The sequence below is a fragment of the Schistocerca cancellata genome, chromosome 1 (assembly GCF_023864275.1).
Source record: "Schistocerca cancellata isolate TAMUIC-IGC-003103 chromosome 1, iqSchCanc2.1, whole genome shotgun sequence".
Taxonomy (NCBI): domain Eukaryota; kingdom Metazoa; phylum Arthropoda; class Insecta; order Orthoptera; family Acrididae; genus Schistocerca; species Schistocerca cancellata.
The window spans coordinates 381573041-381599653 of NC_064626.1; the positions used below are offsets into that span (position 1 = coordinate 381573041).

At 39.7% G+C, this 26613-nt stretch overlaps 1 protein-coding gene across 1 annotated transcript in view; it reads left to right on the forward strand.

Moving 5' to 3' along the window:
* The window catches only part of LOC126175119 (DNA damage-binding protein 1), a 189650-nt gene extending 173295 nt beyond the window's left edge, over nt 1-16355 (forward strand). The window contains exons 20-21 of the mRNA XM_049921676.1: nt 13904-14130; nt 15833-16355. Coding sequence (XP_049777633.1) covers nt 13904-14130; nt 15833-15916 — 311 coding nt within the window. The 3' untranslated portion in view covers nt 15917-16355. The remainder of the gene's footprint in view (nt 1-13903; nt 14131-15832) is intronic.
* The last annotated feature ends 10258 nt before the right edge of the window (nt 16356-26613 follow it).

Below are 26613 nucleotides of genomic sequence, written 5' to 3' on the forward strand. Positions count from 1 at the left end.
ACCCTGTGCTTAGTACAAATACATACCTTTTATACTTTTCGAATCTTAAAGTCTCTCTCAGTTAAAAGATTAAAAATAGCACTTTGAAGTAGTAACTGCACAAATCAATATTACTTTGATTTATTATCCCTTTGGCAAGTAACATGCTCCCTAACAATGTGTAGATGCATCCAGTCTTGTATTAACAGTCAAGTTCATTTCACATTCATACCAAAGTAACCATTTGTATGTTGTGTGTCCACATTAATTTAACAGGTAATTACCGATCACAGTAGCCTTTTTTTCAATTATGTACTAATAGCAGTATGTTCCACCATAGAAACTATTGATTAGGAATGCAACGCTGTCTCATCTACAGCTTTTATAAATATTTCCACTTGCCTATCCGCAAATAAATGAAATCACTGAAGGACTATTACCCTGGGAACTGACATAAAACATTAAAATTGAAAACATTCAACTTTTAACTTTGCTTTCTAGGAACTTTTTTTTGACCATTTATGCATGACACAGCTATGCATGACCGCTCCTTAAGTAATCCCAATGACGACACTCAGCACACTAATACAGCACATGATCAGTAATGCTTGGGTGTTGTTGATGTTGAAAGCAAGACAGTGCCCCCATCAAAGGAAAGGTGCACTCAATTTTGAACATGCCAGAAGCCACTGTTGCTATTCAGCCTAAGATGAAAAAGCTTTACACACTGAGCTTTTGGCCAAAACCTTCTTCAGAAAAGAAAAGAAAACACACTCACATAAGCATGCGCACACTTCACGTGCACATGACCACTATCTCCAGCTGCTCTGGCCAGAGTGTAAGTACAGCCAGTATTAAAGAGTTGACACAAAAAGAACTGTTGGCTAATATTGCCAGTCCCACAGTGCTGCAATATAAACAAAAGTCAGATTTGCCACAATAGCTCACATCAGAAAAGAAAACGAAAATAAACCGCATGGTTTACTGAAATTGTCAAGAAAGAGCACTAAGAATTTTGCAGGAAACCCATCATTGTAGACCACTTTCCAAAACTGATAATTCGACAAACAATGAAGGACTTTTACACAAATCCAAAAATAGTGCCAATATTATGCAATATTTTCCTTGGCAGAAAGATGTTTTGCACAAGGCACTGCATGACATAGGATTTATCTGTAAGAGAGAGAGATTCTGGCAGAGAAAACTGATGTAGTTAACAGGCAATTCAAATACTTAATACAAGTAAGGAAATAAAGAGAGCAAGGTGAAAAGTTCTTTCATATCAGTGATACTTGGACAGGCATCAAAAAGAAAATGTTGTCAGGATTCAGGTGTTGACAGCGTGATGGCTAATTAGTGGATGCAACAGTATTATTGTGGTGAATATTGTATCTAATATTTGGTTTATTTATTAGTCTACATCAATATTATCATCTTCAAACTATTCGCAATTATGTATTGTACAATCAACCCAGCACTTTTTCCAATTCCTGAAATTCTCATAGAACTCTGTCTTTGGGACAACTTTTAGCTCTCTCAGCAATGTGCTTTTAATGTCATCTGTGCTTTTAAAGGACTACCCTTTAAGGTTTTTTTTTCTTTTTGACACACAAAGGCACGTGGAGTGAATATGGAGGATAGGGAATCGTTCAGTGTTGTTTTCAGCCAAAGATTTATGGTGATGCAATGAAGTGTGAGCAGAAGCATTATTGTGGTGCAAAAACCATGAATTCCTCTGCCACAAATCCAGGCGCCCCCCCCCCCCTCTCCCCCGCCGAGATTGCTTCACACAAACAACATTCACCTTGTAAGTAGTATCCTATTTTGTTTGTTTCACCTTGTGGCAAGAACGTGTGGTGCACTACAGTTAAAATAGAACAGCACTGTTAGCATAACCTTCACATCTGACAACACATGTAGCGCTATTTTTGGTCTTGGGTATCCAAAATGTTTCCACAGTGATGATTTAGCCTTAGTTTCAACATCATACTCATCTACTCATTTTTTGTCACCTATTATGACACATTTAATTAGTTTTGTATCATGGTTGACTTCATCTATTAGCTCCTGAGTAACTGTCATTAAAATTAAACAATATAGGAACAAACTTACCCAGAATAATTTTATGACATGATCCAGTTGGTATGCCAATATTATCAGCAACTTCTCTGATTGTGATGCCATAATCTTTAATAGTCATTTCTTTCATTTTTTCCGTGATTCCATTGATGGATGTGTTTGGGCATTCAGGGCCATCATCATCTTCAACATCTTCACAGTCTTCTTTGAAATGATTATGCCACTTGTAAATCCTTGTTTTACTTATGAGAGACTCATCAAAAGCAATGTTTAACATTTAACTTGGATGCACACTATTCCATTCTAATAGCAAAATTTTATATGGATTTTTTTATCCATTTTTACACAAAACAAATAATCTCCAATACTGCCAAAACACATGTAAGCTTTTTGACAGATGATAACAGATGAAGTATGTAAAAGTCTTGCAAATCAATTTAAAACAACACACAAAGTTAAAAATCCCCTCTTACTTTTTAAACACTCCTTGCGTAACATGAATTGTTAGTTAGTTAGTTCCTATCCCATCACGCGCTACTGCTCACAGTCTGGCCTTAGCAGCCAGAGATTGTGGTCATGTATGTGTGACATTGGTTTGCTTGAGTGTGTGTATATGTATGTTGTCTTTTTTCAACGAAGACCTTGTTGGCCGCAAACTCACTTTCCATCGGGTTTTTTGTTGTGCCTATCTGCGACTCAGCATTTCTGCTATATGATGAGTAGCAGCTATCCTTTTCACAATATTGTTCCTGTCCATCCTGGATTTTTCATTGTTTGATCTTGCCTGATGGTTTTTCTCCCATCCTGTAACCCAATGCTATTTTCTTTTGTTACTATTTTCTAAAGCATTACTATAGTCACTGTCCGGCCTTCTCTGTCTTATTTTCTGTGTTTTTCTTGTCGCCTTACAAACCATGATCGTTGGAGTGGCATCTCATGTGCCACATAACTCCTACCAATATCATTAATCTTATATCTTCAAACTGATCACTCTTCTTGCATCACTGTCACTTATATTTGCATGTTATTTCCCATACCTTTCCTGTGCCATATGAACTTTTATCTCATCCTACCAATCCCTCCCCACTGCGCACACCTTCTCCTCCCTAGTCCAGTTCGCACTCACTAACTTCACCTAATCTAGTCACATCTGCCATCCCCCTTTTTCACACTTAGCCACCCACAGACCTGCAACCCACACTACAATCTTTTTATTTATTTTTTCTTTGATCTCATTGTGTCTTCAGGTCAATTTCAGTTGGTTTTCACCTTTCACTATTGGCCAACTCTATCAGATTTAGTCTTGCTTCCCCTTACTTCATCCTTATTTTTTTTTTCCATCTGTGTGGGTGGGTGTATTTTTGCGAATCTTTTTCTGACTTAATTCTGCATTATTTTCCAATTTTTATGCATGGATTCTTGCTGCTTCCATCTGCATCAGTATGGAAAAGTTTCCTTGTTCCTAACCAGAACCCAGTCCCTCATACTGTTCCTGCGTTGTTGCTTTTCTCATGGAGTCCTCCCAAATTGCCTTACCATCAAACTACCCATCTCTGGCTGCCACCCTTCCTTCCACAGTGACCTCCATCTTTTCAGATTCCGCCAATCCTTAACCCTCACCAACATAGTCCCAAATAACCATATCAGTCAGGCCCAAACCTCCTTGCAATACCTTCTCTCCATCCACAAAATTCTCCTGTTACACAATACCAGATTTCTGGATCCCATATTACACATTGAAACTCTTTCCCTCCAGGAACTGGATCAACATGCACAATGCCACCTCAAATAACTCTGCACTCGGTCCACTTCCTACTCCCACCTTGGACTACTACTATCCACCACCTCTACATCGAACTCCGTACCACCCCCACATCCCTCATAGCTGACAAACCATGTCTCGCAGATCTACTACATTTACCCCACTCTCAAAAACTCCCTCCCACCACTATATAGAATCCATAACCTAAACAGACCTGAAACAGTCATGAATCTTTCCTCCAAGAACCTTAGTCATGCAAAAGTACTAGTCCTTTCCAAAGGCCTCACCTTTTGCCCCTTTCTCAAATTCAGTCATGCGTGACTTGTTAAAGACTCAACCAAAGACCAATGTTGAAACCTGCCTGACTCAGTTCACTCCTCCATCCAACCATGATTCACCCCCATTGCCCCCAAATCACCCCCATTAACTTTCCAGAATGTCTTAACCTCAAACCTTGCCTCACCATCATTCCCCAAATCCCTCCACATGCAACATCCACCTCCTAAAAACTGATACCAATCCCGTATAATCCTACCTGCTGACAAAGGCACTACCACAGTAGTTTTGAACCACAAGGATTACCTGGCAGAAGGATTCCACTGGCTGTCAGATCCATCCACCTACAAACCCAGCCACATTGACCCATTCCAGAAATCCAGCAGGATCTCCAGTCTCTTCTCAAATCGTAGTGCCCATCCCAGAACCTCTTCCTGGAGTTCATTTCTCTCCTCACCCCTACCACTCACCACACTTTTGACTTCTACATGCTTCCTGAAGTCCACAAATCCAACCAACCACGATGACACTTTTGGCCGATTGCTGTGCCCCCGCTGAAAGAATCTCTGTTCCCATAGACCACCACCTCCAACCTATTACCCGCAGCCTACCCTCCTGAATAAATGATACCAACCATTTCCTCCAATCACTCCACAGTTCATGTTTCTTTACCACATGGTGCCCTGCTCGTTGCTATTGATGCAACCTCCCTTTACACAACATCCATAATGCCCATGGCCTAACTGCAGTTGAACACTACCTTTCCCAATGCCCAACGAACTGAAAACCAACAACCTCATTCCAGGTCGCCATGACCAACTGTATCCTCACTCTCAATAGGGTATTTGACTGTTTTCTGGAAACTGTCTGAATGATTAATTATGTCATTTTAGGCTCCTAACATGCTTTGTTTCCACTTGAATTTCAGTATTCTTCTATAAAAAAGGAAATGAAATTCAAATAATTTGAAAACCCACTTAAATGTTTCATTCGAGTCATGTTATGCCTGTGACATCACTGGCTAGCTCACAACTCCAACTCTCATAATGCAAATTCACTATGATGGTTTGTTTTGCAATTTACATTTTGGAAAATGGGTTACAAAGGTGTGTAGTACCATACTGTTCGATTACATCTATAAAAACTCCTGAAAAGTTGTTTTTGATTGTTTCAGAGAATGAGAAGACACGTAAAAAGTGGTCGCCACCATGTTGACGCACAAGTTGACTAACTTAATTAAAAATGTGTTGCACTGTGAAGATAACATTAATTTACTTCCCAGATATACTCTCCACTGCCACAATGACGGATAGCATCATTGGACAAAATTAAACTCCTAGTGAAAGCTGTCATTTTACCCAACTTCACATCAGTTATTCAGTATCTCAGTTGTTAGAGCAAATGACTGTCGAATCATGCAAGATAATGGCCACATATCACTGGTCCGAATTTACTCCAAAAAGAACATTTTAACTTATTTGTAAAACGATTCAAAAGTCCTCTCATATTGTGACATTTGCCTGCTTTCTTTCCTCTTTGATTGTCCTTGGTGTCTACGTACTGCGTTGCTATACTGGCTGAAAAATGGGGCTGGAAGTTCAACACTGAATACTTTAAATGCTGTAGCCGACAGGTGTACATTTGCGTTTCACAGTTTTTTACTTTCACTGTTCACGAGCCCCCAGTATACACATTTAATATGGCCAGCTAAGTATTGTTTAACTTTCAATAAGCCTCATTAATAGGTTACAGGCAAACACCACATACTGCTACAATAGTTTACTGTTGAACATCTATGAGCAGTAAAAAACTAACCACATATTTCAGTCTTTCAAATATATTGAACAGACACTGTCATTGCTTTAACACACAGCCTATTGGTGGAACACTTATTTCACTGTTAAGTTGATGCATTGTTGTTGATCTAACCAGTACGGGTTCTGCATCTGAAGCTCGACTGTGGATTGACTGTCTCGTGACCAAAAATGGGCCTTTATATATCCTCACAATATTAGGCACTGAAGCTACACATTGTTTGATGTTTACTCTACAGAAATTACAATTAAAACTTAACTCATCAAATTAACGGAATACATCAAAAAATTCCATCTTTTTAACAGTTTCTTCTACTACAAGAGGTAGGCCGAATTATTTCATTAAATGTTGAAATTAACAGATATCATTATGCAACAATACTTTTGACAAAACTGTTAATTACTTTGGAATTAATTAAGGGCTGGCTTTGCTAGCATGTTTTCGCATAGAGTCAGATGGATCCTTTAACAATAGTGTTAGTTGTTCCTCCAAATGTTCATAATTAGTACAGAATTTATATTTGTTTATAAGTCAACAATAGAATTTAAGTTACGAAAAAATTACAAATAACAAAAGATACCAACTAGGTATAGTCGAAATAAATTACAAAATCAAGTACGTACACAAAACTAAGCACAGAGTTAGATCTGGTGTTATATTCTTTAAAACTGAGATCCAGCCTTTCTCTTTTATGGAAATGTAGATTATACTCACATATTTTAATGGTAATTAGTTAAAATGAAAAAAGAATTTTGAGGCGGCAGATGGCAAAACGAGGGGAAATAAAAATATCCCAGCTTGCTTCGTCACATTACCCCCTCCTAGGATTGACCAGATAGATATTGCAAATAGCTAACTGGGCAATTCAGTGATCAGAAAGTGGGTTTAACATTCTACACACAAAAGAATATTACATAAGAAATCTCCCTATCAGGAACTACAGTACATATGTTTGTTCAAATTTATACTTACATGTACTGGCCATTTGAAAATCCCCATACAAAATATTTACATTAAGTGAATTATACAATTGCACAAAATATCCACAAGTTATACTTTTAATAAAAATTTGGCATCTTCATCATCAGTGATATCCTTTTTGGGTAAGTGGGGATTGCCTTTTAAGGCACATATCACTTTGTAAAATTTCTGTCTTGTTAAAAAGTAAATCCTCGTGGATTGCAAAAAGTTAAATTACACTGTGCATTGCAGTTCACTTTTCAGACAGAAAATTTCACTTGCTCAGTGTTTAGTATTTTTCACAAGCACTTTTAGACTTTTAATGAGCTTTCAAACATTTTCTCACCAAGTTGTCCACACCTTCAACAGGTCCAAGTGGCAGTTAGTAAGCAAATGCACTGCTATCAGTTCCCTTGGAGGTGGTTCTCATCTGCAAAAGTACATGAAAAAATTAGACAAAATACCCTACTTTAGTATACTTACTTTTACTTCTAACTTAAATTAAAAAAAAGGTTTCACACTAAAAATGATTGTCATTACTTCACAAATATATACATTACATTGTCCTCATAACATCACAATAATTAACAGTAAAATTGACTGTAGCACAAAAGGTATGGACTAGTAAAAATTTAAAATAAAGTGCACAGTCCACCTCAAAACTTTACTGTGAGTCATAACTCTGTCTGAAACTGGTTAAACTTGAAAGATTTGGGTTTCTTTCCCATTTGCAAAATAGCAAAAACTCCATGTGTGCAGTAGCATAGATTTACTAATCATTATGTTATGAAAAAAGAATAGTCACCATCACATAACTTAATTACTACTTAAATCAAAATTAAGGGGATGGGAGTTGTACCAAATCATTGCCCCACTTCTCTACTCAGCTCTGAGCACTACTCTTATTCAACCAGAAAATTAAATCCCCACAAAATCACAAAATGTTACCACATATTTTACCTGTCGGAAATACTCACATCAGTCTAGCACCACAGTTATCAGTTAATCAGCAAAATTACTGCTCTTCATTTCGGTATTACTACTTTAAGCTCATAATTCCTCAGAACACGAGCGGAAGTTTTCAGATAACCTATAGATCCAGTGATGCAGCATTATATGACTTGTACCTCACTAAAATGTTGCTCTTTCCATTGCACTCTCATTCCATATGCTCCTCGTCTATCCCTACGCAACCCCTATCCCATGTCTCACAGCTCATATCCCTGTATAGACCTAGATGCAAGACGTCTCCCAAAAACCTCCCGCCAATACCTGCTCCAGTCTGGTCACAAGCATCACCTGTCCCATCAAAGGCAGGGCTACTTGTGAAACCAGTCATGTGGTCTACAAACTAAGCTGCAACCACTGTGTTGCATTCTATGTGGGCATGACAACCAACAAGCTGCCTGTGCGCTTGAATGGCCACTAACAGACTGTGACGAAGAAACAGCTGGGCCACCCCCTCCCTGAGCACACTACCCTATAAGATATTGCCCTGTCAGTGCTTCCCGGACTGTGCCATCTGTGTTATTCCCAAGACACCATATTTTCTTAAATGTGCAGGTGGGAACTCTCCCTACAGTATAACCTATATTTGTGTAACCCTTCTGGCCTCAGCATTCGTTAGTCATTGTCCATGCCCATCTAGCCCCGTCCCTGTTCCCATTCCAGCACTACACAGCCCTCTATTCCACCAACGCACCCTCAGTCTTTTTTACTTCTCTCCTTTTCTGTTAACCCCCTGCCCTCCATCTAACCTCCCGATCACATCTAGCTGCCCTACTCTGTCTCCACCTCTTCCCTGTATGCACCCACAAGCAGCACTTTACCTTCCTCCTCCCCTACCCTGCTATCCATCTCCCTCCCCATTCCAGCCACCTCCTTACGCCCATTACCTGGTTGCCTCTCCCATCATGCGCTGTTGCTCAGTCTGGTCACAGCAGCCAGAGACTGTAATCATATTTGTGTGACTTGGGTTTGCTTTTGTGTGTGTGTGTGTGTGTGTGTGTGTGTGTGTGTGTGTGTGTGAACTGTCTATTTTTGATGAAGGCTTTGTTGGCTGAAAGCTCACTTCTGACAGTCTTTTTGTTGTGCATATCTGTGACAGCATCTCTCCTGTATGGTGAGTAACAACTATCCTTTTCATAATATTAAACAATGGAAAATCTAGGATGGAATGTAACACTATTATTGGAAGGAAAGTTGCTACTCACCATACAGTGGAGATGCTGAGTTGCAGCTAGGCTCAACAAAAAGACTCTTACCGTTATAGCATTCAGCCGTTAAGGCCTTCGTCAACAATAGACACACACACATGCGTGCGGCGCACACACACACACACACACACACACACACACACACACACACACACACAACTGCAGTCTCAGGCAACTGAAACCACACTCAGTTTCAGTTGCCTGAGACTGCAGTTTTGTGTGTGTGTGTGTGTGTGTGTGTGAGTGTGTGGTGTTGACGAAGGCCTTAATGGCCGAAAGCTATAATTGTGAGAGTCTTTTTGTTGTGCCTATCTGCAATTCAGCATCTCCGCTCTGTGGTGAGTAGGGACTTTCCTTCTCGTAATATTGCTACATTCCATCCTGGATTTTCCATTCTTTGTGGCTGAACTAAGTTGTTTTAGGAGTTCCAAAATGTGCTTTTTCCAGTTTAATTTTTCATTAATATTGACACCTAATAATTTTCAAGTTTCCACCCTATTTATTATTCCCCCACGTTGTGTTATACTTCTCATTGGTGTAGTACCACTAGATGTGCATAACTGAGTGTGTTGTGTCCTTTTAAAACTGAGAGTGAGACGATTCACAGAAAACCTGTCAATGATACTTTTAAAAAATTGTTTACCACTTCTACTGTTTCTGTTTGTATGCTTGGATTGACTGTGTTATCTGCAAAAAGAACTAATTCTGCCTGTTTTATATGAGACACAAGATCATTTAAATATAAAAGGAAGAATAGTGGACCTGAGATTGAGCCTTTGAAAACCCTAATACATGATTTCTCTCCAGCCAGAATAATAGTCCCAGACTATATTGGTTGAAACATTAAGTACATCTTTCTGCATGTATTCGGTTAGATACAACATTATTCATTGACTGGTTACACCATCACTCCCATAAAACTTTAATTTATCCAGGAGAATACTGTGACGGACACAGTCAAATGCTTTAGATAGGTCGCAAAAAATAGCAGCGGGCACTATTTTATTATTTGATACTTGTTACATTTGGTGAGCTAACATGTAAATGGCATTCTCAGTAGAGCAACTCTTCCGAAGTTCAAAGTGTAATTTGCTGGGGATATTATTTTTGCCCAGGTGAGGCCCTATTCTAGGATACATCACCTCCTCAAAAATTTTGGAAAATGATGTCAGCAGTGAAACAGGTCGGTAGTTATTGACATTGCTGCTATCATCTTTCTTAAATAGTGGTCTGACAATGGCATATCTCAGTCTCTCTGCAAAAATGCTTTAAGTTTGTGATGGATCACATATTTCAGATAAGATCAGGCATATTACAAGGAGACAAAGCTTTAGTACTCTATTGGAAACACCATCAAAATCAGATGAGTTTTTAGAGAATACATAATTTTCTTAATTTCAGAAGGAGAAATTGGTGATACACTCGTATGATTGAATTTTATGATAGTTGCTTTCTCAGCAAACTGCTGTGACTTTTTTTTCTCTTGAGCTGTATGTCAACTTTCTACGATTTTTCAGAAATGATTATTAGATATATTTGCTCCCTGTGACTTGTCATTTCTAGCTCTTCCATTCAGTTTAATAGTAATATTATCCTCTTGTGTGGCTGATTGTCCTGTCGCTTGTTTCACTCACTTTCATATAGACTTAAGTCTGTTGCCCGAATGACTGATTTCTGATATTATGTGCATGTTCCGTGATTTTTTAATAATTTTCAGTAGTTTTGTAGTGTGTATAAATACTGCAGGATCTCTACCTCTTTCCAACAGATAAGTTTCTCTTTCCCTTTTCCAAGATACTTAAATGCCTGTAGTGATCCATGGTTTTTTACATGGCTGTTAATGTCCTTTCTAATTAGTTTATGCAGGAAGCTACTTTCATATAATAATATGAATGTATCATGGAATAAATTAATTTTATGTTACAATTTGGTTCATTATAAATTTCATCCCAGGTTATATGATATAAACTATTCTTAAAACCTTTGTTCTGGAGTCATTAATTATTTTGATTTGCACTGAGGAGTATCTATACTGTACACCACACAGTTATTTTCTTGCTTTGAGCTTCACCAAAGAAAACATTACCAGTTATGGCCTTAGTATCTTTGTCCACACATGTTGAAAAGTTAATTACTGAGATCTGATTGCAGGTTCCATATAAGGCTGCAGATCATTTTTCCTATCAGAATTCTTTAGAAAATCTACATTGAAGTCACCACAAACTATTAACTGCTTTGCTACTGTCTGACAAATATCACAGTAAGGAATTCAGATTCCTCATCCATTCAACAAAACATCATCGATATGGGCTTTCAGAGCCAAAGGTCCACTCTTGTCCCCTTGATGACTGCACGACACAAAGCTTTATGCCTTGCCTGGGCCACCGACATTGGACTGTTGATGACTGGAAACATGTTGTCTGGTCGAATGAGTCTCGTTTCAAGTTGTATCAAGTGGATGGACATGTACAGGCATGGAATACATTGACCCTGTTCAAGCTGGTGGATGCTCTGTAATGGTGTGGGGGATTTGCAGTTGGAGTGATATACCTCTGATACATCCAGATATGACTCTTGATGGTGACATACATGAGCATCCTGTCTGATCACCTGCATCCATTCATGTCCATTGTGCTTTCCAACAGGCTTGGGCAATTCCAGCAGGACAGTGTGACACCACACATGTCCAGAATTCCTACAGAGTGCCTTCAGGAACACTCTTCTGAGTTTAAACACGTCTGATGGCCACCAAACTCCCCAGACACAAGCATTATTGAAAATATATGGGATGCCTTGCAGTGTGCTGTTCAGAAAAGATCTCCATCTCCTCATGCTCTTACGGATTTATGGACTGCCATCTTGCTTTGTGTGATAGTGCGCAGATTTCATTTCAGTCACCAGTAGCCTACTCAACTGTGTGTCCACTCGGCTCACAGCAGTGTTCACCCAGGGCTGGTCAAGGCACTGTAGGGGCTACACAAAATTCACATTTGTGTGTGTAGTTGCTACTCCTATTTTATTTCATATAGGCACCCCCTTATGCTGTAATTACTGTCCTTAGCCAGGCTGTTCCCCACACCACCTACTACAATAATCTGGATAATGGAACATAGTAGAATTAAATGAAGTTATGCTGAGGGTTTTAAAGTAGGAAATGAGACACTTAAAGTAGTAGGTGAGTTTTGCTATTTGGGCAGCAATAAATGATGATGACCGAAGTAGAGAGAATATAAAATGCTGGCTGTCAATCACAAGAAAAGCATTTCTGAAGAAGAGAAATTTGTTAATATTGAACATAAATTTAAGTGTTAGGAAGTCTTTTCCTGAAGGTATGTATATTGAGTGTAGGCATGCATACAAATGAAACATAAATGATAAACGGTTAGGTAGGAAGAGAATAGAAGTTTATGGAATGTGGTGCTACAGAAGAAAGCTGAAGATTAGGTGGGTAGATCATGTGACTAATGAGGAGGTACTGAATAGAATTGATGAGACAAAAAATTTGTGGCACTATTTGACTAACAGAAGGGATCACTTAATAGGACACATTCTGAGGCAGCAAGATATCATCAGGACCAGGAAATGAGTACAGGGAGCAGATTCAGTAATTATTCAGAGATGGAGAGCTTTGCATAGGTTAGAGTAGCATGAAGAGCTGCATCAAACCAGTCTTCAGACTGAAGACAACAACAACACCTCTGAAGGCAGATAGTCACCCATGTTTCTCAGAGTTTCACCTAACATGAATAAAAAGATTGAAAAATAAAATTTTTCATGCATACTCGGCCACTTGAATGGCTGTTTCCAGTGTATGATGCACACCTGACTTATTCATGGCAGCTTTACAAGTCTCTTTCTCAGAAGTGCAAGTCAAAGAATCTGCAGGCAGCTTTATCACAAAATTGACAAAAATCTGTAGCTTAGACCCTTATATTGGCTCTTGACCGGTGGATCCTGATCAGTCCCTGGAACAGTGTTGCAGATTGACAGCTGTGCTGAGACCCCACAAGTAAAGGTAGCTGTCTTCATCAATTCCATTCATCTGTGGAAACAGCTCAGATCCCAGGTGACAGATATTTTTATAGCTTTGTGGCTGATGATCTGCTGCTGACTGCAAGCCCTGCTCATAATTTTTTCTTGGAATTCTCTCTTTCACCTGACAGATGGTCTTTTCAGATTAAGTAACAAGTTCACATTTAGCTTGTTCACCTCATAAATACTATTTTGCTAAGATAAAACTCACACTGAATATTCAGGCTACCCACAGCTAACAGCCCCTTCTCTCTTTTTTAGCGAAATAGCTCCAGATCTGGGTGTGACCCACTAGCCCACAGTGGGTGTACATAGTGCTGTATTGGAATTCTTTGTGGACTGCATCGCTAATAGAGGAACCTGGGAAGCTTCATGACAAATTTGCAGCCACAGGTGGCTGTCTTGACAAATTCCACCAACAGTGCAAGTCTTAGTGGTCATATCAGTCAATTTTCCACCAAAACTTCCAGCTGTTTTCAGACAACAGTCAGCTCATCCCACAATGCGTACAATCTGTGTTTATTGTGACAGTTACACATGAACTTACTTCTTACGAAGTCAAAAAGGAGCTGCTTATTTCGAAGTAGAAGTATGTGCATTGCACTTCGTTTAGTTTTTCACGTACTTTATACTGCAATTGCTACAAGTGTTATGTACCTTGTGCTGATGCCTCGAGCGCTTTTGTACTACTGTGCATGTGTTAATTTTTTTATTCCAGTGCATAGTCTGCTTTTTGTTATTGTATTTAGAATACCATTGTAATGTTTTATTTTTGATATTTTAGGTTTGGTTACGCAGATCCCAAATGATTTCTACGAATTCCTGCATGAACTTGAGGACAAATTAACACATGTCATTAAGTCTGTTGGCAAAATCGACCATGGATTCTGGAGGAGTTTCAATACTGATACTAAAACAGAACCTTGTGAGGGATTCATAGATGGAGACCTTGTGGAGAGTTTCCTTGATTTGTCACATGAAAACATGAAGGAAGTTGCAGCTGGTTTACAGGTATAGGAAATATGACATAATCATGATACATTTAGAGTTGACCTTTTTTTTGTTATTGATGCAGCCTTCCTGAGAAGCAGGAATATGTAGTGGCACAGTCTTCTTCTTCTTGCGTCTCTTTTTAAAGGAAGAATAATTGTAAATACTAAACAAAAAACATAAATGTTTAAATAATGTAAGTTTGCAGGCTTTCATCATCATTGTCACTGAAGTTTAAGTCTTCTGGTTGATTAGTCCATGTCATATCTCTTCAAAAAATCAGCATTTCAAAACCTCTGGTGTGATCTTCTTCAAAATATTGTGGTATCCACTGTAGATTCAGCACTGTCAGAGGCTTGTGTTGCCTTCTCTTATAAAGGGAAGTTTCCCTCGCACTTGTGCTGGAGAAGTGAGATTATTGGGTAAAAAACCTTGGGTTATTATTGGTGAGCCATCATCCTTGAATAGTAAGAGGTTTTCCTGCACAAATGCCGAAAAAGGGGATTATTGGCTAAAACTCCTTTGGCTGCCATTAGTGGGTCAATGTCGTTGGTTAGACTCATGATGATGTTCCGCTACCGCCAATTTCATACTTTGTTTCAGTTGCATGTGACGTTTGTTTTCCCTAATATGTTCTTTAACAATCTTTCCTGTTCACCTGTATACTCTTTGTCACAGCCAAATGTCATTTCTTAAATGCAAACAGTGTGGAGGTAATCAGTGCATCCATTTTCAGTTGTAAAATGTCTTGAACTTTATTTTGAGTGAAGAAAGTGGTCTGCATACCAGTTTTCCTTAGAATTCTGTTTATGCGGTCCATGAATTCAGAAATAAAAGGTAACTTAACAGAGAGAGAAGGCGGTTGCTCATCCTTCCTATTAGCATAATTAATATTTCGCTTAAAAACTCTGTCTATGGACAGCCATTGGCCTGACTTAGGAAACAAACATTTATACAACAAAAGCCCAAGAAACAATTGAAATTTCTCAGAATGCTCATATCTTCAATTGAGAGCACGCCTATAGGCTTCCAGCGTCATGATCCCCCACCATCAAGGAAATAAATAAGCATCCGCGGCGTTTGAGCAATATAAACAGCACACTGAAAGCCACCTCTGTGGACAGTAATGTGTTCGATAAACATTTCCCCTCTCATGCTCTGCCCGTTTCACTTCTAGCCAATGCTGTGGGCTCATCAGTAGCAGCAGGAGGAATTTTAAGCAATATCTCTTCTCCAGCATAAGTGCAGGAAAAATCCCTTTCTAACCAATAAGATTGGCCCACCAATGGTGGTCAAAGGAGCTTTAGCCAATAAGTCCCTTCTTCAGCATTTGCACGGGAAAACATCTCTTACTATCCACTGACGATGGCCAACCAGTGGTAGACACCGGTATTTTACCCAGTAATCCCACTTCTCCAGCACAAGCACAGGAAAACTCCCATTTATGAGAGATGGTGACACTGGTCTCTGATGGTACTCAATTTACAGTGGAATTTACAAGATCCTGAAGAAGCGTCCAGCAGAGCGGTCGAAACATCAGGTGTTTGTAGTAATATGACGTGGCCTAACAACCCAGATTATCTTAACTTCATTTTAAATAATGAATCAGAACTGTTGTCTGTTTATATTGTCATATGATTAATTATGCATTATATAAGCACCATATTTGTGTAGCAGGTTTTCTATTTTTAGTTAATCTGTTTTGTGCTTCTTGCCTCAACAGATTGACACTGGAAGCGGGATGAAACAGGAAGCAACAGTGGATGACCTTGTGAAAATAGTTGAAGATCTTACTAGAATTCACTGATTCATTTTGGAGTGATTCTAATTATTAAGCTATTGATTCGCTGGAAGCTGTAAGTGCTCAAGTGACTTCCAGTGAGAAATATGCTTCAGACATAGGTCAGAATTAGTTGGACAAAGACTGCTTACCGTTTTTCCTGGTTTCATTACTGAGCAGAAAGAGCGAATGTGAATATTAGATGACCATGACCTTTGCCTCTGTACAGAAAACTATCCTACAGTATTTTTTTTCTTTTTCTGTGCATGATTTGTAAAAAATGAAAGCTGCATGTTGGCAAAGGACTTGAGTGCAGCACACAGTGGTACACTTCATCTGGAGAAGAAGAGGAAATAACTGAAGACTTTCTTTATTTTTCATCGTCATCAATCATTGTGTATACATAGTAATATATGTGTTATTTTTAAATTGAAGTGTACCAAATAAAATCCGTAATCTTATTTCACACAGTTTAATTACAAATCTATATCCAGATACTCATTTGTTTAGTATGATGATACACAAGTTTCTTCAGTCCTGGATTTTACAGTGAGTCATGAAAATTACATGACTGTATGTTCTTGCTAGTCTTAGTGGCATGACAGAATACACAGGTTCTTTTAAATTTAATAGTTGTTTATCAAGATGGAATTGTCACACCCATGTGGCCATCCAAGCTGAAGATTATTAAAATCATTTTTTGTATAAAAGTTTAGTAGGCAAACTGTGAATTGTCATTTTTTGTGTTAACACAGTATTTCTTAACTTTGCCTGTATTTCTGCATCATGTTATGTAGGAATTTTAGTGTGCTTCTAAGATAAAAGGAACAAGAACACATGAAAAATCATTTATCATGAGGGAAAATTAACCATGTACTTGTCAAATGTCACATAGAATTGCTGTGAATTTCTTTAGTGGGGAAATGCTACAGAAAATGATGAGAAAGGATCAGAAAAACCGCTAGAGTTCATTTATAAACTGAAGGTAAACATGAGGGAAGCAGAGGATAAATGCACAAGATGTGCTAGAATCACACAGTGTCTCATTTTTAATTTGATGAAGTTTCTGCAGCAAGTTGAAGAGGCACCAGAAACAGAGAATAATAACAATATATGCGTGGAATAGCATAAAATTAAGGAAGAAAGTGTCTTAATACAAGTTATACTCTTTTATTCTGTAGAGATGTAGTACGCATCTCATTTATTGAACGCAATTCTAAATAACAGTTTTAGACAAAGTGACACTCCAGTGCACAAAACCAAGTCTAGGAATATGTCAAGACATACTTTGAGTCCATAAGACTATGAAGTGTTTTGTAATTTAATGTGAGAGAGTAGTGTGTTTACATTATGAACACCATTACTTTGAAATTCTGAACTTCTGCTACTTAATTCAGCATTCAGACAAACCGTGTAGTTTTTCTTTGATACGAGCTTCTTCGCCATTGCAACTTCTCCTGTGCTGAAAGCTGTAAACTTTTTCAAATTTTAACTTTCTAGTAAAGAATAGCTAAACCCCATCTTCCCTCCATGACATCACTTGCTTTGCCACAGTGTGCACTGTTTGATAGTGCATCTCGCATCTCTGTGCCGGGATGTGCCCATATGGCATAACTGCCCCACCTGCTGGTACCGCAAACTCGTAGCAAAACTGCCATCGTTGTTCCACCTTGAAGGCGCACAGCGTCAATCAGGGCCAGTGTATGTGCGCAAATGACATAACTTCGGAACTGTTTACAATTCTAACTAATAACAGATACTTTCACTGAGGTGATCATCATTCGTCAGCCACATAGACATTGGGTAACGCATCAATTTACCAAAAGTGATATGGTTACACACTGTTACTAATGTTGTTATAAGTGCAATATGAGCAATACTATTAAGATTTTTCTGTCAAAATGATGAACAGGAAGCTGTAAGAAGAGTTCTCTCCATTCTCACTAGCTCCCTTCATACATGTGTAATTGCAATTCTTAGTGACCTCACTCTATCTCTCCCCTTTCCACTGCATAGCTTCAAAATATGCACTGCATGCCTGTAAACAACCTGGACTACAGGGTATATATTTCTTCTTTTCTGACTTTCAAAGTTTTCTTGTATGTTCATTTCTCATCAAGGTCACAAGTGATTCCTCTTCCTCCTCAATTTGTACCTTCTCTTGACTTGATTTGTATCTTCTCTTGATCTGTCGTAAAGAAAACACCACTATGTGTTTGAACAATTTTAATACACCAAAGTTAAGACATTGATTTTTTTTTTTTTTTTCATTTAAATAATGTTTATCTGCCTGATGTAGGAACTTGCAGAATTGAACTGTCCTATATGTCCACAAGTCTAGGATGTTACAAAATCAAATAAACTAAGTCACAATCTCTTTTTTCATCCTTATTATGATACTTTGCCTGAAACTTCAGCACCCTCTTGCTCTTAGACACTGCAGATATGCGAGGTTTTGTGAAAGTATCCAATGTACAAGGAAGAATGTGAAAAAATTTACATTTATTAATATAAAAAGTTTCTTTATGATCACACCCTTGAAGTTTATTTTGGGAGGGAATTATGACAAATTTATGTCACTTTCAGACTTTGCCACTAAATGGGCACTTGCTGTAAGAAATTTAGCATTTTTCGTTCCCTTACATATTACATCTCTTCAGATAAGTCAGGTTTCATGTTTATACACCTTGTTGATAGTAAGCACTACTGAATGTTTAAACTTAAACAAACCTTTAACCTTATGAATCAGGCAGACCAATATGTATGAATTGATCATCTGCATGATCTATGCTTTGACTACTGATCAGATAAAAAGATTTGGGTTCAATCACAGCTGCCGATTAGATTTTAAATAAGAATCATCTGTAATGGTGGCAAAAAACTTCTGTTAGAGGACTCACCCTCTTTCCATGAATGGTGTTGTCAAAGATGGCGGAGGAGCAGATGGAGCTTCAAGGCACTTCCTTGTTCCTGGGGTGGGAAATTGCCCCTAAAGATGGAAGAATCAGCTAGCATAGACGAAATATGCATGGAGGAGGCAAAGGAAATCATTTCATTACAAATGCATTGTTGGTTTCCACAAGAAAGGAGACCTTTCATTGAAAAAGTGTTATGATGATCACTCATCACTCCCTTGGAAAAGATTCCTTGTTAAACACACTTTCAGATCTCTGCGAGGGAACTGCCAAGGGGAAGAAGTTCATGAGGAAAAAGACTGAAAAACAGACAAAAGCACAAAAGCATAACATTCTACAAGACATAGTGTGGATTGTCAGAAGTGTGGTAAGCAACTTAGAAAATCTGAAAATGCAAAGGTCAGTCTAGATATAATAAAAGTCCGTGATCCGAAGTGGAAAGAAAGTAAAGATTTCTGGTCACTCAAATACAATGCAGTGCAGTGGGTGGCTGACTTCTGCATTGTTGGTGACAATGAGTTTCTTAGGTGCTGGTTGTGGACAGTGGTTCTCTGCCAATGAAAGATCCATTGTACCACAGGAGGGGGTCCTGATGAGGTTACAATTAACTACTTTATTGCTGCTTGTTTGCTAGTATGGGATTTTAAAACTGCAAGTGATGCTGGTGGGCAAGGTGAATACTCCATCACAGCATCTCCTGTACATCGTTCTCTACCTGTGGACCATGTGCCACGCTGCCACTGCTGCTGTGCTGCAAGAGACTCGTATTCCCCACACGAAGTACACATGGTCGGACCGCAGCTGCTGTGAGTGCATCCGGCTGCATTCCATTCCAGCGAAGGAGTCCTGTGTTGACACGTCAGCCGAGCAAGGACGGCTGAGCAGGCAGGCAGCTTGTTGGTTGTCATGCCCAAGTAGACTGCAGCACAGTGATTGCACCTGATCTTGAAAATCATGTGACTGGCTTCACAAATAGCCCTGCCTTTGATGGGATATGTGATGATAGTGACTGGACTGGAGTGGATGTTGGTGGGAGGATGTATGGGACAGGTCTATTACAGGGATATTAGCCCTGAATTGAGGAATGTCCTACCCCTCTGACAGTGGTATTCTGTTACCCACTGAACCTATACAATATCCTCGTCCATCCCTACTCGACCCTTGCTCCCAACCCTTTGCGTCATGCCTCGTATCCCTGTAACAGACTCAGATGCAAGACATGTCCCATACATCCTCCCATCACCACCTACTCCAGTCTGGTCACAAGGAGCACCTAACCCATCGAAGGCAGGGCTACCCGTGAAACCAGTCTTGTGATCTACAAGCTAACTGTAACCACTGTGCTGTATTCTATGTGGGCATGGCGACCAACAAGCTGTCTGTCTGCATGAATGGCCACCAACAAACTGGCCAGTTGCTGAGTATGCTGCTGAATATAGTGTTCTTCATTTCAGTGACTGCTTCACATGCTGTGCCATCTGGATCCTTCCCACCAAAACCACCTTTTCTGAATTGCACAGGTGATAACTGTCCCTGCAATATATTCTGTGTTCCAATCTCCAATATTCCTATGTTTCCATAAACCCTCTGTCCTTCACCTATCTATCTCCTTCCCTGTTCCCACTCCAGCACTACACAGCCCTTTGTTTCGCCAACACACCCACAATATTTCTACTTTTCCGCTGTCCCCTTCCCCCCCCCCCCCCCCCCTCCCAACCGCCCTTCCTCTACCCTCCTGATTGCATCTAACTCCCCTACCATCTCTCCTTATCATCCTTGTATGCTCTTACAAGAAGCACTTTACCATCCCCCACCCCTATACTGCTATCCCTCCTTCTCCCTGCCCCAGCCTCTTCCTTACCCCCACCCCCCCGGACTGCTTCTCTGATCTTTCCCTGTGGCTTGGCAGTGTGGCCTCATTAGCCAGACACAGTGGTTTGTGTGTGTGTGTGTGTGTGTGTGTGTGTGTGTTTTCAAATTCATTGTTGTGCCTGTCTGCAACACAATATCTCTACTATGGGGAGTAGCAATGTATCCTTTTCATAATACAATAATAATAATAATGATCATAATAACAATAATAATAAGCATGCATGAAACTGATTGGAATTTAGATTGGTGTTACAGTCTATTGACTGAAATTCATGGACTGATTTGATTAACATTTGACTTGAATCTCACATCTCCTTTAGAAGGTACTTCTTTGGTAATAGTTGCCATCTGATTGACAGCAACTTCTCCACAGTTTCAACTAATAGTGCATTTGTGGGTATGGATCACATTTCGTGAGACATGTCTGCACTGGCAAAATATCAAATTTAAACACAGCTTTTCTTGATCAGTTACCATAAAGGTAACTTCCATAGTCTAGCATTAACTTTATCATAGCTCTTACATATCACCAGAGGACTAAGTTCCTCAACGAGTACTAAACCACAGAAGGTTCTCTTTTATTTGTAATACATTCAGGTTGGCTAATCCACATCTCTAAATTTTGTTGAGTACTAACTAGGATTTCTTTTTAGACCAACGGAATGAAATCTACTCTAATTTATATAAAGATTAAAACAAATAGAGAGGAAAAAAAAGAAAGAAAGGGAGGACAATAAATTTGTTTCTTGACATTGAAAGGTTGGATGCATCTGGCCATTGAATTAATGCTGTAACTGCTTGAGCTAATAATTGTTCCAGTCTGGGTAACTGTTTATCACTAATGTATAAGCATACATTGGCATACTGATGAATTCTGGCTGAGAGTGAAAAAATAGTTTCTGGATCTGAAGTGTAAATTCTTAAAGACCCACAGTTCTTTTGTGAGCATGCAATTTGTTACCAAGGGGATCCAGCCTTTCTGGTACTACTTCCTTTTTCGGACTTCAACTATAATAGACCCATACTATCCCCTGTCCATCCTAAGACAGGACTAGGAGTCCTATCTCATGGTAAGCTTTCACAATAGTGACACAGCTGTTATCAGAACAGCCCTTAGTTTCAGCTCCCCCAAATCACCCTACTTTTTCAGCTTAATTACTTGTAGTTGCCTCTAAGGGTTTGACCTCGGCTTTTCTAAAATTTGCAGAAGTGCAGACATTTGGAGAAGGAGTCCTTCTCTAGCCGCTATGCGCACAAAGATACCATTCAAGTGGACTGAAGTTCACATTTGATATTCAATTTGACAGCCAATCCATCATGGTGAGAAGGATGATAGGAGGCTGTCATATACCCATACAGGTGTAGCCGTTTGCACTGCTGATTCCTTAGCTTCAAGCTCTCTGTGAACACTAAAGTGTAGGTACCTAGGATCTTGTGCAGTAGCTGCTATGCTAAGTATCTCGTGTTGTGATGGGTGGCACCGACAGATGAAGTATGTATCAGAAGGAGTGGCATTAGGGTGGATGATCCACAATGAAATGGATTAAACTCAAATTTACTGGTAGCCATACCAACATGGCTGCCTCATTGAAAGGAAACAAGATATCAAATACAGAGATCTAACCAACCATTCTATTGAATGAGAGCAAGCAAGGAAAACCGGAGATAAGCAATTTGCTTAGCTATTGGCACGCTCCAGGAATAGAAGAGAACCCTTTAAGGCCTGCATCAAACTTGGAAAAATGCCAGTCACCATCACTCCTCTTAAAAAACTCAATAATATTCAGGGTCTTATTTTCCATTGGGCTTTAACATTACACAAACAATGAGGAACTGCACACAAACAGTGTGGAGCACATTTAGTTCGACACATTCAGGAAGGGTTCTAGGATAATAGGGTGGTCATTAGTGCATTTGTTCTAGCCTTACATGGAAATGTTTTACATGGAAATATTAAAATTGTGTTTTATATGTGTCATTGCAGTCCTACTTCCCCCACCTATAAGATGCTTCAGGTGCCTGAGGTTTAGACATACACTGCTGGAAAATATAAATTATTGCACCCTTTTAGGAGTTTCCTGTTCACTCAAGATTTATTGTTGCAACAGTGTATATAGAGTACCTGAAATGATTACACTTACTTATTAATAACACAAGCAGTTAAGAGGTACCAGGTATCGCCCTATCTTGAAGCACCCATATTGGAATGTGGTGCAGCCTCTGTGGGCAGCACTGCAGGCACTGATAGACTTGGCATCCAGTCAGTCATACAGATGGCGAATACGGTCCAGGGATATGTTATTCCACATCTGCTCGACTTGTTATATAGTTATGTAAGAGTTGTTGGTTGATGAGTCGCAAGATCCCTTCTCGTCCCATCATATTCAACACATGCTTGCTTGGAGACAAGTCTGGAGATTGTGCTGGCCAGGGAAGTTGCTGCACATCTTGCAAAGGATGATGAGTTTCATTGGCAATGGAATAATACATCACCTTCCTGTTGCAATAATGACAAAAGAACGAGTAACAACATTCTGCACTTACCGACTGCTGGTTAGCACCCCTCCAGAAACGTCAAAGGTGAACGAGAATTGTAGCTTATTGCACCAGAGAGCATAAGGTATGGTTTGGGGTCAGTGTGCCTTGGATGAATGCACCGTACAACACAGCATTCATGAGGTCTATACTGTACTCGCAAACAACAGTCACGTGCATGCAGGCAAAATCTGCTTTCATCACTTTAAACCATGATGCACCATTCTATCTTCCAAGTAATCCTCTGACAGCACCAGTCAACCCGTGCACACCGAGCGAGGTGGCGCAGTGGTTAGACACTGGACTCGCATTCGGGAGGACGACAGTTCAATCCCGCGTCCGGCCATCCTGATTTAGGTTTTCAGTGATTTCCCTAAATCACTCCCGGCGAATGCCGGGATGGTACCTCTGAAAGGGCACGGCCGACTTCCTTCCCCATCCTTCCCTAATTCGATGAGACCGATGACCACGCTGTCTGGTCTCCTTCCCCAAACAACCAACAACCCGTGCATGTCGATGCTGTGGCATGAGTGGAAGACAGTGTGCTTGCCCATAGTTCCACTGCTAACAACCAGTTCGCAACACTTTGTGTTGACACGTCTGGACTCACAAGCCCTTTTCTGTGTTGTGGTACTTGTATGATCTGCCAGTGCTGCCCTTAGAATACAACGATCCTGGCAGGTGTCTGTGCTGCATGGATGTCTTGTCTGTGCATGTGATAATGTTCACGTGATCACCTACTTGATTGACAGTTCTCCAAAAGAACCATCCTGCCACTCGGAAGACCCCAATTTGACCCCTTTCAAACTTGCTCATTTGGCTGTAGGGAGCATGAGTTCTTCTCCATGGCATGATTGCCTGCCTGGGTCACACATTTGCGCACCACACTGAGCCTTCTGGCTGTGAGCATTCCCTATTAAAAAGTAGACATGGGTGATGCCCTGGTAGCTATGCCACTATGCTATCTGTTGGGAGATAACGTTGAAACAATTATCAATACATTTATTATCCTCGGGTGGCATATGCCGCAATCGGGTCAAAATCGACGTCGCCTTTCTAGATGTACTGATTTTCTCTTCTGATCTCCTACTGCTGTACTAATGAACCTGTCTGCAGGCCATGCACACGACATTACATGAGAACCAACCATGCAAACAACCAACTTCGTGCATAAACTGCCCAGAACACTACCCTCATCATTCACCAAACTGTCCAGCATTTGAGAAGGAGAAGAGGAGACACTAAAATAAAATGTAGATTGCTTGTCATATCAAGGTGCTACGAAAAAGTACGTACAACTTGTCCCCATAGCTGTAGCATCAAACTTTACAAACATTGTGAAAAGTTTTGACCTATTTGACAGTGACAAGGTTTCAAACATGAACTTTCATGCATAGCCACATGTCAAAGGCCATTGTCCAGTTTAGTCCTGCAACCTCAGCCCTCAAACCCTTAGTGCCAGTGGTAACTGCGCCATTGATGCAACCAGAAAAAACACAGATACTTTGTTTTTCCCCTCACATCAGTAGAGAGAAGGCATTTGCCAAGGTGCCCCCTTTTAAAACTCAACAGATCAGCCACCTAACACCAACGAGTGGCTGTAAAAGCTGTTGTGTCTATTGGAGTAATGAGGTGGATGAAAGTTCCAGAGCAAATCAAACACTGTAGAATGATTAAAACATAAATGTATTTATTTAAAATGTAACAGTATTTAGCATACATAACTTTGTATCCTGTATTTTCTCTCCCCCCCCCCCCCTCTCTCCCCCACCCCAAACCCCCCTCTGTTCCACTAGTACTGGTTATCAATATTCACTAGGAGGAGTAACAACAACATCATCCTCACTGTCATCGCAGTAGGTTCGTAAGATCTCAATGAAGTCTCACCTGGTGGCATATGGCAGGCCCTCTGTGGCAGCAGTGGCTCATGGCAGCCACTTTAAATGTTCCTTCCGCAGAGATGTGAGCGGCGCGTGATGCAAGACACAAAGTCACTGTCGATTCTGCAAAAGCTATAGACTGTGGGTTTTAGAAAGGAATGCTCAACTTCTATTCCAGAAGTTAAGGCAGGAAAGACCTCAACAAAATTGATCCTCAACAAAACTGAAACCTCAAAGGGATAAAAAGATAAAATTGAAGAAGACAGCTGATTCACCAATTCCAGCCAATCAACCAGCATCCACTGTGAGGTGAAGCCTATGAATATTGATGCATAAACCACACTCTCAGGTGTAACATGAAACACTAGTTAAGTAATTTGCATCTCCTTTAGCATTCACTGTCACTGATTTTCCAGACCAAATACAATACACCATCTCTAATTCCCCACCCCTCATTCGTAACTGGATTGAGACCATACAATGAATTATAGTAATGAATTTTTAAAAAATTATAAAAACTCTTGGTGCTTGAGCATTGCATTTTTGTTAACAGGTCCGTTCACGTATTTTTAACTGTGTTTCTTCTCTCTGTTATTTCTCTAAAATCAGACTTCATTGTCAAACCACACCCGCAGATGACGGGGGCATCTAGCTGGATGACTTTTTGCTCAAAAGTACGGAATCTTTTGCCATGCCGTCACCAAACAATCTTACAATGACTAAAGACACAAAATAAAACATACATAGGTTATTAATAACAATATATTCTGAAATGAAAACATAATTTAAAATTACTACACTTACATTGTGCCTTGAATTATGCAATTACGAGTGCCTTTTGGTTGCAGCTTATGAATAAAATAATGAAATAATGTAGTATTAATGTCAGTGTGCCACATACGTCCGATCCGGACAAGACCTAGAAAACAAAAGGTGACTCTTCCATTTTCGCCAATAATATGACAATCAGAAATCTTCAGATGTTTCCAGTGGCTGCATTTATACAACTGTGGTCTACATGTATGGCTCTTTTTTTTTAATTTCAAGACTTATTGCTTATAATTTTTTTGCTAAGAAAAGCTCAGCATGCAAATATGCCTTTAAAGATCAACGCAATTTTAACAACTACCATTTGCCTTCTGCCCATGCTCTGTCAACTGATGGCAACCTGCTTTCTGTACGTGTGGTAGTACAGGAAACATGGTTTTCAGAAATGCCTTTCCCTATGTTCAAAACTGTAATGTTCACTGTAAAAAAACTCAACATAGTCTAACAATATTTAATATCTATCTCCTGCAAACACAGACATCTCATATCACCACCTCATGGAACAGTTGTATCCACCTTTTTTTCTACAGGGGCCCAGATGCCAACAATCCTCTGTGATGCTGCAAAATTGCATTCAGTTGGGGCCAATTAATTTCTAAGCTGGAATGCTACCTACTTAACACCAGTGTTCCAATACATTTTAGTGTAGCCCACAGAACATACTCTGCCCTAGATATTACAATCTCCTGCCTGA